Genomic DNA, 15,183 nt, shown 5'->3' with positions numbered 1-15,183 from the left:
CATTTAAAGATTAAAATAGACTACAAAAACTGACTCTGCTGACCACAGCAGTTAATAAATCGATCTGCATAAAAAAATTGGGTACCTAATGAATTCCTAACAACACACACAAACGAAGAAAAAAAGCAAAACTCAGCAGTCTTGTCTCTTGTGTATTTCATAAGTTTTACAGGCATATTCTTAAAAATCAGTACATAAGAACATTTTGTCAGTAAAACAAGAAAAAAAAAACTCTACAACTTAAAAGCCCAAAAAAAAAGACAATGTTTGCTTGGAATAGAAAATAAGATGCCTTCTTTCACATAAGGCTGAGAGTTCAGTTCCAGTTGTTGCGTCTTGATGGTGGAGGCAACCCATAACCCTTTCCAAACCCCTGAAAGACAAGCAGAGCTTTCTATGAGCGGGAGAGTTTACACCTGCGTGTTTTCATTGAAATGATGAGGTGACGTCAGACCTGCTGTTGTCCTCCTCTGTGGCTGTCCTGCTGGTTTTGAGGGGGTCTCCACCCTCCTCGTCCACGCTGCTGGTTCTGCTGGTACGCAGTGCTCTGGGACTGCATGGACCGATCCCAACCGTGAGATCCATGCTGGACCCTGTGGAGATCAGAGCACTCGCTTCAGCAAACACAATGGTGACTTTAAACACTCACAGAAGAGAGAGAAACGTCTTCAGAAAGCTCCAGCAGGGAGAGAAAAATAAAATCCTTATAAAAAGCACTATTGCACTTCTAATTCCTATCGATTGAAATATTTCTAGAGCACATCTAGAAAAATTAAATTCTTTAAATAAATTTACACATTGTTTGCTGGACATTCCAAGACTTATTTCCATTCATTTTAGATACTGTATAATGTTTAGATAAAATTACCAAACAACAAAATCTAACAGCTTTTAAATTATTCAATATTTCACATATTTGTCACACACACACATATATATATAGTATTAATATTTAGCAAGGATGCAATAAATGTATCAAAACTGACAGTAAGGACAATGTTACTAAAGATTTTCAAATTCAAATGCTTATATATATATATATATATATATATAAAAGTATCATGGTTGCCACAAAACTATGAAGCAGCACAATGGTTTTCAACACTCATAACAACCAGAAATGTTTTTTGAGCAGCTAATCAGCATATTATAATGTTTTTTGAAGGATCATGTGACACTGAAGTAATGATTCTGAAAATTCAGCTGTGCATCAAAGGAATAAAATTACATTTTAAAACATTCAAATAAAAAGTTAGATTTTTGATTCACATTTTTTTAAAAATAAAAAACACCCTTGTTGAGCAGAAGAGCCGTCTTTCAAAAACCTCACAGACCCTAACATTTTAAACAGTATAATGCATATTAAGCTAAATATATTTTCACAATTAATTGACCTCCATGACTTATTTGAGGCTTGAATGATCACATTTTTACCATTCCCTGATATTTTTTGGTTTTCCAAGACTACGGAAACACTAATCTTTCATGTGAAACCACAAAAACCTAAAATCCAGCAGTACAAATAATGAGATTTCAGCTGAAGTGGCTTTGTAATGCAAAGGCCAGCTCGTTCTTTTATTCCCACTTCACCCATTGCCATCAAAACTAGTCTAAAGTCTCCCGAACGCTTCAAATAACACGGCTGTAACCTGTGCTCCACCATAAACCAGCTCACCTACCCAAACATCTACAGTTCTCTAAAGAAGAGAGCTGGACATCAGCATCCCTCATTACTGACGCAGCTCACAATCTTCCTGAGGAATCCATAATCCCTCCTCCAGGTTCCTTGTGCGTTTCATTCGGCTCCATCCCGAAGGGTTAAAGAAACTCTGCTCTAATAACTACTGACCTAAGGTGACACAGGGCCCCAATGGGCAGCCTGGCCTAAAAAGTTGAACCAAAAGAAGCTGATTAGTTCCTGAAGTGGTCTGGAGCCAGAATCAATGGCGGCTCTGTGCAGCCCCCAGTGGCCCCGCGCACAAGAGACGGTGAAGCACAACCGCATTAGTGCTGCCTCATTAAGCCCTGCAAACTTCTTTAAGGGAACATTTGTTTAGCACGCAGAGAAACTAATTCAGTCCGGCCCCCCCAGGAAGAACATCAATAACTCGCATCCTGCACAGGAAGACCGCTAACACCAGGAGAGGTAAGACAACTGGAGTCTGCTCCGTCGTTTCTGAGAATTTCACAGACCAATCAGTAGATTATTCTAGTGCATCTGCAGGATTATTCTAATCAAATTTAAAGGAGTAATTCACTTCCAGAACAAAAATGAGCAGATAATATATTCACCACCTTGTCCTCCAAGATGTCGGTCTTTCTTTAGTCGTAAATAATTTGGAGGAAAACATTTCAGGAATTTTTTCCATATAGTGGACCTCTATGGTGCAAGCGAGTTTGATCTTTCAAAATTCAGTTTAAAAATGCAGCTTTAGACTGCTCTAAAGCTGAGGAAGAAGGGTCTTATCTAGTGTAACGATCGGCTAGGTTCTTAAAATAAATAAAATATATATATCTATATATATATTTTACAGTTTACATTTTAAATCTCAAACGCTTGTCTTGTCAAGTTCTGCGTGAACTCTGTGCATTCCAGTTCATGACAGTTAGGGTATGTCTAAACTCCCATCTCATTTTCTCCTCCAATTTTAACATTTTTGCTATGTTGAGGTTTTACTTTCGTTTTGTTTTTTTAAAGGGTGTTTGGCCTTTGCATGTTCACTTTGTAAATTCAGTGTCGGTATTTCTGCAGCGATGTAGGATGGTTTTGAAATTGGAGGAGAAAATTAGATGGCCGTTTTTTTCCACATTCCCTAACTGTATTGAAACTGAGTGCACGGAAGATGCATGCAAATTGCAGAGCTACACAAGATGAGCGTTTGAAGTTAGAAAGTATATACATCTTTTAAATTTTTTTAGAAGATGACCGATCGTTTAACTAAAGACCCTTCTTCAGCTGGGATCAATTAGAGACATTTGAAGTAGGGGTGGGCAATATGAGCCAAAATTCATATCACTATTTTACATAATCCAGGCGATATCAATATTATGTTATAAAAAAAGAAAATAGTTTTTGCAAAATAACTGCTGACTATACACAATCCCTCAGTCGGCGATTTGCGCTCTATTAGTTTGGTCTGTTACTATGCTCTATGTGTTTGATTACTAATGCCTGTGAAGTACAGCGTTGCACACAGACGATAAAAACGTTCAGCCTCGACTCTTTATCATCATGTGTTAATTTACAAAGCGTACCAAATTGAACAAAACAACTATACAAATGCAACTAGGGCTGGGCGATATACGAAAAAAAAAAAAAAAATCTCGATAGTCAAATTTTTTACGATATTCGATATATATCTCGATATGTTTGCATTTGCATTTAAATAATTAAACATGATTTTTCTTTTGCCCATTAAAAAAAAAAAACATTTAGATTAAACAGCTAATTTAAGCAGTTAAAAAATCTAGACCAAGAGATCACTTACTGCTTTTTATTAAATGAATACATGTAGGCCTATATGTAACTGAAGCAGTGCAAATTAAGTAACAGTTACAGAAAGTGCATTCTGTCAACTTTTTAGTGCATGCAATTCACAATTTAAACTATGCCACTGGGATAAGTATTTTATTTTAATTTTTTTAACAAGTTTTTAAGCTAAGAACACAAGTCTGTCAACTGTCTGCGGTTTTAAGAGAAGCTCTGTGGCATGAAACTATGTTCCTACTGACACTAAAAACCCTCTTAGATGGGGAGCTAGTTGCTGAAGCACATATCTATTTCTTATATATAAATATATATAAATGAATACCAAAGACTTTTGCATTCTCTGTGTCTATATTATGGAAACTGGTAAATATATCAGTGAAATTCCCCAATAGTAATTCCAAATGGCCATAGCCTATGTTTCTCTATTCAAACATCAGCGGTCGAGTAAGTAAATTTATTTTGCGATCACAAACGCAAACAATACAGTTGAGATCTAACGACAGAACACAGACCGGCTGAACGACGCTTTCATTAGATCGCTCAATTCCAGCTTGTTAGTGTTTTCAGATTATCGTCAGCAGCTCTTCCGCAATGAGGAGTGAGCACGTGCGCATGGTTGCCAGATTGCTTAAAATAAGCAAACACCGGGCAGAAAATGTATCCTTGTAACAGTGGAGCTCTGATTGGGAGATTTAAACTCTTGTTATCTGGCAACCGCTATCATTAAAGCTCTCGTAGTAGAGGGGCGTAGAGCAGTCAGCAGTTACAGGTTCCTTTTTTAGTCATTCGGTGCGTTCTTTTGGGAAAGTATGCTTGAATTTGAAATATTACGATATTCCCGATATATTCAAATTGTACATCGTCAAAATTATTCCGATATTATCGCTTGTATTCGACATAAATCGCCCAGCCCTAAATGCAACATTTGAATTTGTGAATATATAATTGTATCCACAGTATAGCAAAATGCATATCATGGAACAACATAATACCAGTAGTCACTTTCATACTACTATAGTGTCCACCTGCATTTTGAAAGTTCTAACTCGCGGGCACCATAGTCCATAATATGGAGATTACATTATCTGCAAATTGTTTGTTCTGGAAGTGAACTAGTCCTTTAAAAGGTATTATAAGACTAAAATAAAAAATGAGCTGTAATGTCTATGGTCTTTCAAGTTCAGATACAGGTTTTCACAAATAAACTTCACATTTCAGCCTTTAAATATTTTTTTTTTTTTTTTTTTACATATCTTGCCGTCTTAATGGTTTAGATATTTAGAGGCATATTAGCTTCTTATCAATCCACCGGTTCAAATTTACAACCGATTAAAAAAAAAGGGTCAGTTTTCGCCCTGGTCTGAACAAAAACAGATGACAGCTTACTGAAAATGCAAATTAGTTCTCTGCCAGTAGGTGGCACTTTGGAACAGCAGAAATATACAGTCGTGGCCAAAAGTTGAGAATTACATAAATATTGGAAAAGTTGCTGCTTAAGTTTTTATAATAGCAATTTGCATATACTCCAGAATGTTATGAAGAGTGATCAGATGAATTGCATAGTCCTTTGCCATGAAAATTAACTTAATCCCAAAAAAACCTTTCCACTGCATTTCATTGCTGTCATTAAAGGACCTGCTGAGATCATTTCAGTAATCGTCTTGTTAACTCAGGTGAGAATGTTGACGAGCACAAGGCTGGAGATCATTATGTCAGGCTGATTGGGTTAGAATGGCAGACTTGACATGTTAAAAGGAGGGTGATGCTTGAAATCATTGTTCTTCCATTGTTAACCATGGTGACCTGCAAAGAAATGCGTGCAGCCATCATTGCGTTGCATAAAAATGGCTTCACAGGCAAGGATATTGTGGCTATTAAGATTGCACCTAAATCAATTTATAGGATCATCAAGAACTTCAAGGAAAGAGGTTCAATTCTTGTAAAGAAGGCTTCAGGGCGTCCAAGAAAGTCCAGCAAGCGCCAGGATCGTCTCCTAAAGAGGATTCAGCTGCGAGATCGGAGTGCCACCAGTGCAGAGCTTGCTCAGGAATGGCAGCAGGCAGGTGTGAGCACATCTGCACGCACAGTGAGGCGAAGACTTCTGAAAGATGTCCTGGTGTCAAGAAGGGCAGCAAAGAAGCCACATCTCTCCAAAAAAAACATCAGGGACAGATTGATCTTCTGCAGAAAGTATAGTGAATGGACTGCTGAGGACTGGGGCAAAGTCATATTGTCCGATGAAGCCCCTTTCCGATTGTTTGGGGCATCTGGAAAAAGGCTTGTCCGGAGAAGAAAAGGTGAGCGCTACCAGTCCTGTGTCATGCCAACAGTAAAGCATCCTGACACCATTCATGTGTGGGGTTGCTTCTCATCCAAGGGAGTGGGCTCACTCACAATTCTGCCCAAAAACACAGCCATGAATAAAGAATGGTACCAAAACACCCTCCAACAGCAACTTCTTCCAACAATCCAACAACAGTTTGGTGAAGAACAATGCATTTTCCAGCACGATGGAGCACCGTGCCATAAGGCAAAAGTGATAACTAAGTGGCTCGGGGACCAGAATGTTGAAATTTTGGGTCCATGGCCTGGAAACTCCCCAGATCTTAATCCCATTGAGAACTTGTGGTCAATCCTCAAGAGGCGGGTGGACAAACAAAAACCCACTAATTCTGACAAACTCCAAGAAGTGATTATGAAAGAATGGGTTGCTATCAGTCAGGATTTGGCCCAGAAGTTGATTGAGAGCATGCCCAGTCGAATTGCAGAGGTCCTGAAAAAGAAGGGCCAACACTGCAAATACTGACTCTTTGCATAAATGTCATGTAATTGTCGATAAAAGCCTTTGAAACGTATGAAGTGCTTGTAATATTTCAGTACATCACAGAAACAACTGAAACAAAGATCTAAAAGCAGTTTAGCAGCAAACTTTTTGAAAACTAATATTTATGTAATTCTCAAAACTTTTGCCCACGACTGTATTGCATAAGTTATAAACATAAGTTTACTGGAGAGAAGATTGCAGAGCAAACAAGACCGCATCGCTATCATCCGATGCTGAAACTGCAGTTTTCTCACCACTGACATGTTTGTGGTGTATGTATTTTGTTATTTAGAGGAAAGTGTGCAGCATATTTTTCTATCTAAATGCCACTCCCAGCCAGCGTCAGGATGTTCGCTAACAGTAAAGTGCTGTTTGCGTATAAAGGATTTTTTTTACCCCCAACCGAGAAATGAAAAAAAAAAAACCTGTGCCTTAAGTATATAAGGACGTTTGCACATGACCACATTTTCTGTTTCTAGTTGAAAGAACAAAAAAAAAAATAAAAAAATTGTCCACACTCTTCTGGTTCAGTTTTGCATAACTTCTATTAGACTGCATGTGGGAGGGCTGAATTACAGTTTTGCGCTACAGTGCCCCAATTGTCAAACAGTGTTATTGCAGGACCTTACATTAAGGAACATGAGATTAAATGACTATTCAACAACAGCATTATTGTCATTGACTATTAAAAAAAAAAAAAACCTGTTAACCGATGAATACTCATTTCAGCCCTGGTATGCTTGTAGAGACAATCCAGACAAGCTGGAAATGTACTGTCACAGCTGCACCGTAACCTTCTGGACCAAACATACGTGACAATGGGTACAGAGAAAACATCTTACCTGGGATACGGTGCAGCGTCATTCATTGGAGCTGGTCGGGAATCTGTGAAGAGGAAAACAGGCAATTAATTGTATTAGTGGCATTTACTTAAAGATTCCTCAAATTGTGTCTAGAGGAGAGGTGTGACTTTTCTTAAAGGTCAGACTTAAGATTCCTCTCAGATATTTAAGTGACTTAAAAATGGGTTGAGGATAAAACAAATAAAATCCATGCACTGAAAATTATAACTCCCAAAACTCTTTTCTCAAGAAAAACTTGAAAAATATCTTCCCAGCTATTTACACTGAAGATGTCCTCCTCACCCAGGAGATTAAAAAAAATAAAAAAAAATAATTAGCATACCTAGCATACCCTCGCAACTAAAACAAACAAAAATATATCCTAGAAATAAGCAAAACCTATTTGAAACACTCGGCCAACACCCTAGTAACACCCTAGTAACCACTAGAATACCAAAAAGTTCTAAAGAACATTAAAAACAACCACCTAGAGGCACTGAAAAAAAAAAAACATTAGGAAGACACTGGCATCCTCCCCTAAAGCCCTAGCATTTTAACAGCAAGTTTTGGATAGGCAAGCACCACTCAAGGAATGTGATAAAAAAAAAAAAAAAAAAAAAATTCAATTCATTTGTTTGGTTTAATGCAGAACCTTGATTCTAAAACGACAATGATTTTCTGAAGAGCTGCTACAGGTGTCTAAAGATAATATTTCAAATGCTACATGAAGCACTGCTGAGTGGGATGTGTTCTATAAAATACATTTTGTAATCATTCTTTAACATTAAGCAGCAAAACAACAACCACCACAGCCAAAGACCAGGCTACAGCGGGGTAAAAGGTCTCAACGCTAAATAAATGAGATAGAATTAATTAACCTAATTTGTATCAGCTTTCAATTTAAGCGAAAACAGTTTGAGAGATGAAGTGAATTGTGTTGTTCAGTAATATGAACAGGATTTAGTGTTTGGGAGGGGGGAAGGTGAGCCGTCAAAAGTGGCACATTTGCATTTCTTCCCGTGCTAAATGAAATAAGCATTCATCAGCCGACGCTGCGGCGAGCTCAAGTGCTCTAGTTCCAGCGCTGCAGGTCCTTCACAAAGACAGACTTAAAAGTAGCAAGCGGCTTCTTTCCTGATCCGCTGTTGCCAAGGTGATCACCAGCTGTGGGGCTCCGAGCGGTTTGTTTTATAGGGCAGGAGCAGAGATGAGTGTGTGTGTGTTTGTGTGAGTGAGTGAGTGAGTGAGAGAGTGAGAGAAAGAAAGAGCGGGACAAAGACAAGAACTTCAGCCCAAAAGAAAAAGCTGTCATATACAAATGTAGGCTTGAAGGTGGAGTAACAATGGAAAGAAACCAAAATAATTTCCCTGTTTGGAAGCTAAAAGGGATTTTATGGCTTTAAAAAGAATGACCTAGGGTCAGTGCGAAGAGCTTTAACACAGAAAAATCATCATCATAATAATAAAAAAAACAACTGCATTTACAGTAACGCACTTATAAAAGGATTTCTTTGTGCACAGGGCTTTAAAAGCCATTTTATTTCTTGCAAGTTCAAAAAGTCATTCTTCGAGCAAGAAAACAGGACAAAAATCTTTAATTTAAACTTGAAATAATATTTGAAATGAAGACCGTTGCATGCACCCAATTTAACAGACTAATGCTTAGTTTATATAAAAAAAGAAAATTCAGAGAGGTTGCATTCAGTTCACAGCTCTATGTGCTCATGAAAAAAATCAGACAAATAAACTCAATGAAGTTTATGGAAGTACTCTACAGTCAAATTTTAAATGTGACTGTTGTACAGTTTGTATTTGCTTTTCCTAAAAGTGCATTAAAGTTCATTAAATGCATAGTTCAACCTCAGGTTATCCAAGGTGTAAAGCGTTTCTTTATCAGATGATGAAAAAATCATCAGGTTAATAAATAGGTTTTATTCTTTATTTTATTTATTCTTTTACAAATATGCAGCTTTTCACTCCACAAGATGTTAACTGATGGTGGTGTGGATTGTGATGTTTTTATCAGCTGTTTGGACTCATTCTGATGGTTCCCATTCACTGCAAAGGATCCATTGAGGAGCAAAATGCAAGGCTACGTACATTTCTCCAAATCTGTTCCCATGAAGAAAAACGTAACATCTTCAATGGTCTGAGGGGGAGTAACAGTTTATATTTTTGGGTGAGCTACTCCTTTACTAACGCTCTTCCAGTGCTTGTACAGACTCAACAGTTGCTGTCAGACATCCTAGACATTTTTAATTTGACAACCAATAAACACCTTTAAAAATCCAGTATGAGATCTAATGACCTGAGAGAGAGAGAGAAAGAGGCCGGACCACCCACTTACACCTCCATTATCAAACACCAATTCATCCCGGCTCATCTCACAACCAGTCAAACGAAAGACGAAATTACAGCCAATTCATCCTGCTCTCAACAAACACCAACCGCAGTCCACACACTGAATGTTGGGAAGGTAAAGCCAGTTGACAAAGCCCAAATAGGATTACGCATTAAAAACACAACAGTAAACGGTTTTCACATTAATTTAACAGGGATTACATCGTCCCAGAGCGCAGACATACACACAAATGGACCCTGATCTCTGTAATGAGCCAGTAATGAACCTCTACAATACAGCTTATCAATATCCATAGATTGAAGACCCCAGGACTGTAATACACAAGTTGGTCCTTTAGCACCAGCTGTTTTGATTAGGGTTAACAAAAGACTTCGGCATGTCACGGGAACTCCGCATTGAGCCGACACCACAGGAGGCAGAGGGAGAAAGACAGCGAGCTGGGAAAAGTTAACGAGGATTTGGTCACTGGCACACAGACTCACTTCTCTAGAGAGAAGCAGCACCAGCAGAGCGGTCTGAGAAAACCTCATGAGCTTATCAATGCAATGACGTGACTGATGAAAGTGTTAAAGAAGTTAAAAATCGCAGCGAAGCGAAATCTCCCTTTTTTTGGTGGAACACAAAAGGAGATATTTAGGAATATTTTCATGCTGCTCTTTTCAATGAAAGCAAAATGGGCTGTTGAGCAACAAGGAGGACCAAAAAGAGCTGCATAAAAACTGTAAATTACTAAGTCAGTAATCACAGAAAGGAAAAAAAAGAAAAAAGGAAATCAGCACTAACATAGTTGTAATGGCACTTAAACTAATTTTTTGTGATACACTCCCCCCCCCCCCCCATTATTCTTTGTTGAATAGAAAGTTAAAAAGAACAGCATTAATATGAAATGGAAATCTTTTGTTACATTAATGTTTTTAAATACCTTTTGTTAAAATGAATGAATCATTGCTGAATAATAGTAGTAATTTATATAAAAAAAGAAATTTTTTTGAGTATGGTATCAAATCACCACCCATGTTAATCATACCGGAAAAAAGAGCAGCTTGGAACATTGTGTAACAGAAGAAAATGATAAATTTGGATCAACTAAATAATGGTTTACCCAAAAACTGACATCAAGTCACTATTAAAATTCACTAACAAAGGAGCTGATATAGATATACATATATTATACAAAACTATATTCAAATATCAGATCAGCTCAAGAATTGAAAGCAAAAAAAATATATATATATAAATAAAAAGATGAATATTTACTCTGATTGCCTTATTCATAGAAGCATGAATGGCATGCAGGGCGGTTAGCGTGCTGTACGTGTAACTGGAGGGTTTTGCTTGAGGGCCTCATTGCACAGGCCAGTGAAGAGCAGCAGTGATCAGCAAAAACCCCAAACCTCTATTTGCATCAAGTGGCAGCAGGGCGGCTTCCATTTGCCCACAGATGCGATTATTCATCAACTTGCAAATTACCACATCAAAGTGACGGCGGAGGAGAGCAGCACAGGAGATGGGAGCCACTCACGGGGCCGACAGAGACACTGAGGAGGACTGAAGCTCACTGTCCACGTTAAGAGCGACTCCTGTCCCACAGTGTCACCAAATTACTGTATTAAACACTGCTTAGACACGAGAACATTCTCGAAGACACTGGACTATATGACCAAAACATTGGTATGAGGAACTGGATGTCATAGTAAAGGTACTTTTGCTGGATATTAAAAAAAAAAATTAAAAATATGGTATGCTCATGCTGCTATTAGGATCCAAATGATTATTGGGACATGCAGTACACACACTTTTGTCATTTTGCAATCCTTTTGTACATAATTTTGGAAAAATCACTTGCATACATTTTTTACATTTGATTTTTTTTTTAAACAATTAAAAGACGATTGCCAACCAGACACAGTCCCACTCTTGGAAAGTGTAAAACTCACACTGGGTTTGAGGGTAACGGTCTCTTTGGGGTGGACGGTAGTTTCCTTGGTGATAGTTTCTGGGGGGCGGGGCATTGCTGTAATGACCTCCCCTATGCTGAGCCCCAAAAGATGGGCTGGCGCCATACAGACCCCGCCCTTGATTTCTGTCCACATAATGACTGAAAAAAAGAGAGAAAACATTAGCATTAACAGAAGATGGAAGTTTATATACACATTAAGAATCAGGGTTTTTAGCCTCTGGAGGTCTTGAGGTTTTCAAAAATAAAACCTTGTTCGTATACAATTTAATCCTAAATACATTAAAATTTCATGGCTTGTTTCTTTTTATATTTCTGGTCCATAGTTGGTCAGATTGTCCCAGAATTGGTTGACTGTCTAGGAAATAGATTTCTTGGGGGTTTAGTTATTATCAGCAAGTAAAATTAAAGTATTAAAAACTTTGGAAATTGAAATAAAGCTAAAATAAAAAACTCATATATATATATATATATATATATAAAAAAAAAAAGTGTTAGATGAATAACTTCTTATTCAATTAACATTACCTGGAATGAAATTCAGTGAGAAATGCTGACATTGCAACTACTTGAAACAAAATAATTTAAAGTTGAGCTACTAAAATAAAAACAAACACCTGCATACACACAAAATATATATATTTTAATATATATTTTTTATAGTATATAATTTTTATAGAGTTTAAATTAAATAATCCAGAAACTACATTAGTATAATCACTGATGATAATAAAATAACAAAGGTTCAAGTTTTACTACTTTAATAGAAATACAGGCCAAACAAAAGCACAATTACTAAAATTAAAATAAAAAATATAAATAAAATTACATTGTTTTGGGTTGGAAAAGGTTGATAATCTAAACTACTAAAATATCCCTAATAGGCGAAATATTTAAACAAATTCTTAATGAAATAAAGATTACAAATTAGAGATCACAGAACTATCTGAAGTCCCAGAACACCTGTCTGCACCATCCAAATCAAACCCAATAAACAGCTTTCATTAAGAAATTAAGTCTTTGGTGGGCATCATTTGCATACATCTCTAAACACCATGCATAATTCATCTCCCATCAATGAAGCCTGAATTCACCAGATGTTAAATTAGCCAGTTTTATCCCAACTAATGTGCTAATTTGGTTTCTTCTTACTCAATACCACTTAAAAGCATTAAATGCAAGAACTCAACCAAAGAAACTGATGGATTGGGTGGGATTTTTAATCACTTACTTCAGCTTTCTGAAACCTGATTGGTCCAGATGGGCTTGTTGGCGGTTTGGGTTGAATCCCAGTTGAGGTCTCCATGGGCCGCGGTTACCCTGCTCCCAATCACCCGGTTTAAGAACCTTGTCAGGGATCCTGAAGTGAGAAATTGTAATACATAAAATATTAAACATCACTAAAAAGTCCATTCAATCTTGCTTTCATGCGCGTATTCAAAAGGTCTTAATACTTACTTTGCCCCTGGTAGGATAACAGCCTTGAACACAAAACAATCATCATACTGCGGATCCTTGAATTGGATTCTGCCAACCAGAAAACATCAGCATTTAATTATAAACATTTAAGTGCAATGCCTGGATACATCTCATTCAAGCGGATGGCATTAAACCAGACTTCATCTAAAGTTTTTGTCGAACAAATCAGGGTTTCATGCCTTAAAGAGGAGCCAGTAAATATCAGCAGGACAAGGCCAATGTTTCAATGCCTGATAGACGAGTCCTTTAGTAGCTCATAAAGCTCAAATGACTGATACACAAACTAATAAGCCAAATGAAAATAGCAATTCAAAAGGAATATAGATGTATATACACTCAGGGCTCGATATTAAGCTTAGACATGAGCTTGTCCTTCGGACAAGTAAATCAACCATTCACTTGACAGAGTAAAAAAAAAAAAAAAAAAAAAAAGAAGTTACCTACTATATAAAAATATAATTTATTCTGAAGCAGTCTCATCAGTGCTCTATCAGGTATTACTTTTTTATTAGATATTTGGCTTAAATTGATTGCGGTCACACTTTAACTTTATGAAGGACAATATTTTCCTAGACTGATTAAATGTACTCGTCTCTATTTACATTGAATTCTTACATGTGATCAATACATTTACATTGAATTCTTACATGTGATCAATACATTAAGTTAGAATAATAAGACACTATACGGCTGATACTAATCAGTAATCAACAATATGAAATGTTGGAAAAATGCAATGACACTTTTAAATATGAAATTAATCTTAATGAGTGAATCATTGATTCAGTCGATTCGTTCAAACGGCTGATTCATTCAATAAATGAAGCAAGTAACCGTTTTTCTAAATGGCTCGCTGAATCATTGACTCGTTAAAAAATGATTCATTTAGTAACAAAAGACTGTTGTGTGTTGCTCGCAGATGCGCTACTGTTCTTCTGTGGCTTTGCTTAGAACTATTTTAGTTTGAAAAGCAACAAAAACTATCCATAATGTGTCTAAAATGTAAGTCAGCTAATATTACTTGTTTAACTAAAGCTGTATAAAATCAATATCACATTTGCAATCGAACTGAAAGTCGGGAAAACATCACTCCTGCTCATGTGATGTTGCATATATTATATAGAATATTTATATATTTTTTCTACCGCAGTATGTTTGTTCATGTTTTTATCTTTGTGTGCTGTTGCGTTGATTTCTCCGTGAGTCAGACAGGCTGCATGAGCCTCAACTAACGTGACCTTGATACTGTCAATACATTAACCGGAATTAGTTAACGTATTAACAAGGTAATAAGGTAATACCTTGTCCGTTTGGGGAAGTAAAATTCTCTTTCACTTGCCCCTTCACAAAATCCACTTGTCCCGGACAAGCGGTAATGTTGAGACCTGCACTGATCATCAGTCCTATGAATCAGATGATAATTGGCCACTTTGAGATTGATGTTTAAAACCAACTCTTACCCAATAGCACTGTTGCTGCTGATGTCTCTCAGTGTTGGGATCGGCGACTCCACTGGTCTGTGAAAAACAAAAAGGGTGGTGTTTCACAGGATTTGTGAGGCTTTAGTTTCAAGTGCCTCAACAGACATCACCCAGGTAATGACAAAACACGAAAAAGCATTAAAAAAACCCAAAAGAAAAAAAAAAAGATAATTGTGTTGTCCCTTACTTATCTGGTAGAATAGGGTCTTCATCTAGATTTAATATACCTTGGATTCCATGGCAAAGTTCTGCAGGGATCTCAGTTTCCTTGAGAGAGAGGGTTGGGACATTAAACTTCAGACTATGGATTATTGATAACACTTTAGATTATCTTTAAATTGATTTATATAATTTTTCATTTTAGAAATATTACATACACACACACACCCCCTTATAAACTTGCATAGAAATTTTAATTAATATAAAGATGAAAAAACTAATTTCAGTTAGATGTAACGGCAACATTTCTAATTTTCATTCACAAATTACTAATGACAAAAACTGAAAAAATAGAGTTTTATGTAAATGATCTTGTTTTTGTAATAAGAGGAAGATCAGTACCTCATGAGATTCTGCAAGGTAGAGTTCCCGGATGAAATCACAAAGGGGGTGGGACTTCCCCACAAACACAACATCACTTCCTAGACTGTTCCTTCTCACTGAAAACAACCATAGGATAGTACGGTCAGATTACAACATTAAAGATACTTTATACTTAAGCACAAACAATTTTTTTTATTTATGAAAA

General features: G+C 36.9%; 1 protein-coding gene across 1 annotated transcript in view; it reads right to left on the bottom strand.

Annotated features, from left to right (window-relative positions):
- Positions 1–139: 139 nt before the first annotated feature.
- The window catches only part of xrn2 (5'-3' exoribonuclease 2), a 29,379-nt gene continuing 14,335 nt past the window's right edge, over positions 140–15,183 (bottom strand). Inside the window, exons 23-31 of the mRNA XM_059512095.1 lie at positions 14,997–15,094; positions 14,623–14,702; positions 14,415–14,471; positions 12,934–13,002; positions 12,707–12,835; positions 11,456–11,616; positions 7,157–7,199; positions 455–593; positions 140–373 (exon numbers count right to left, since the gene is read on the bottom strand). Of these exons, the coding sequence (XP_059368078.1) occupies positions 317–373; positions 455–593; positions 7,157–7,199; positions 11,456–11,616; positions 12,707–12,835; positions 12,934–13,002; positions 14,415–14,471; positions 14,623–14,702; positions 14,997–15,094 (833 nt within the window). The 3' untranslated portion in view covers positions 140–316. The remainder of the gene's footprint in view (positions 374–454; positions 594–7,156; positions 7,200–11,455; positions 11,617–12,706; positions 12,836–12,933; positions 13,003–14,414; positions 14,472–14,622; positions 14,703–14,996; positions 15,095–15,183) is intronic.

Source organism: Carassius carassius, chromosome 27, assembly GCF_963082965.1.
Source record: "Carassius carassius chromosome 27, fCarCar2.1, whole genome shotgun sequence".
Lineage (NCBI taxonomy): Eukaryota > Metazoa > Chordata > Actinopteri > Cypriniformes > Cyprinidae > Carassius > Carassius carassius.
Note: the sequence above shows the minus strand (reverse complement) of the source record. Positions and strands in the feature narration are given on the sequence as shown.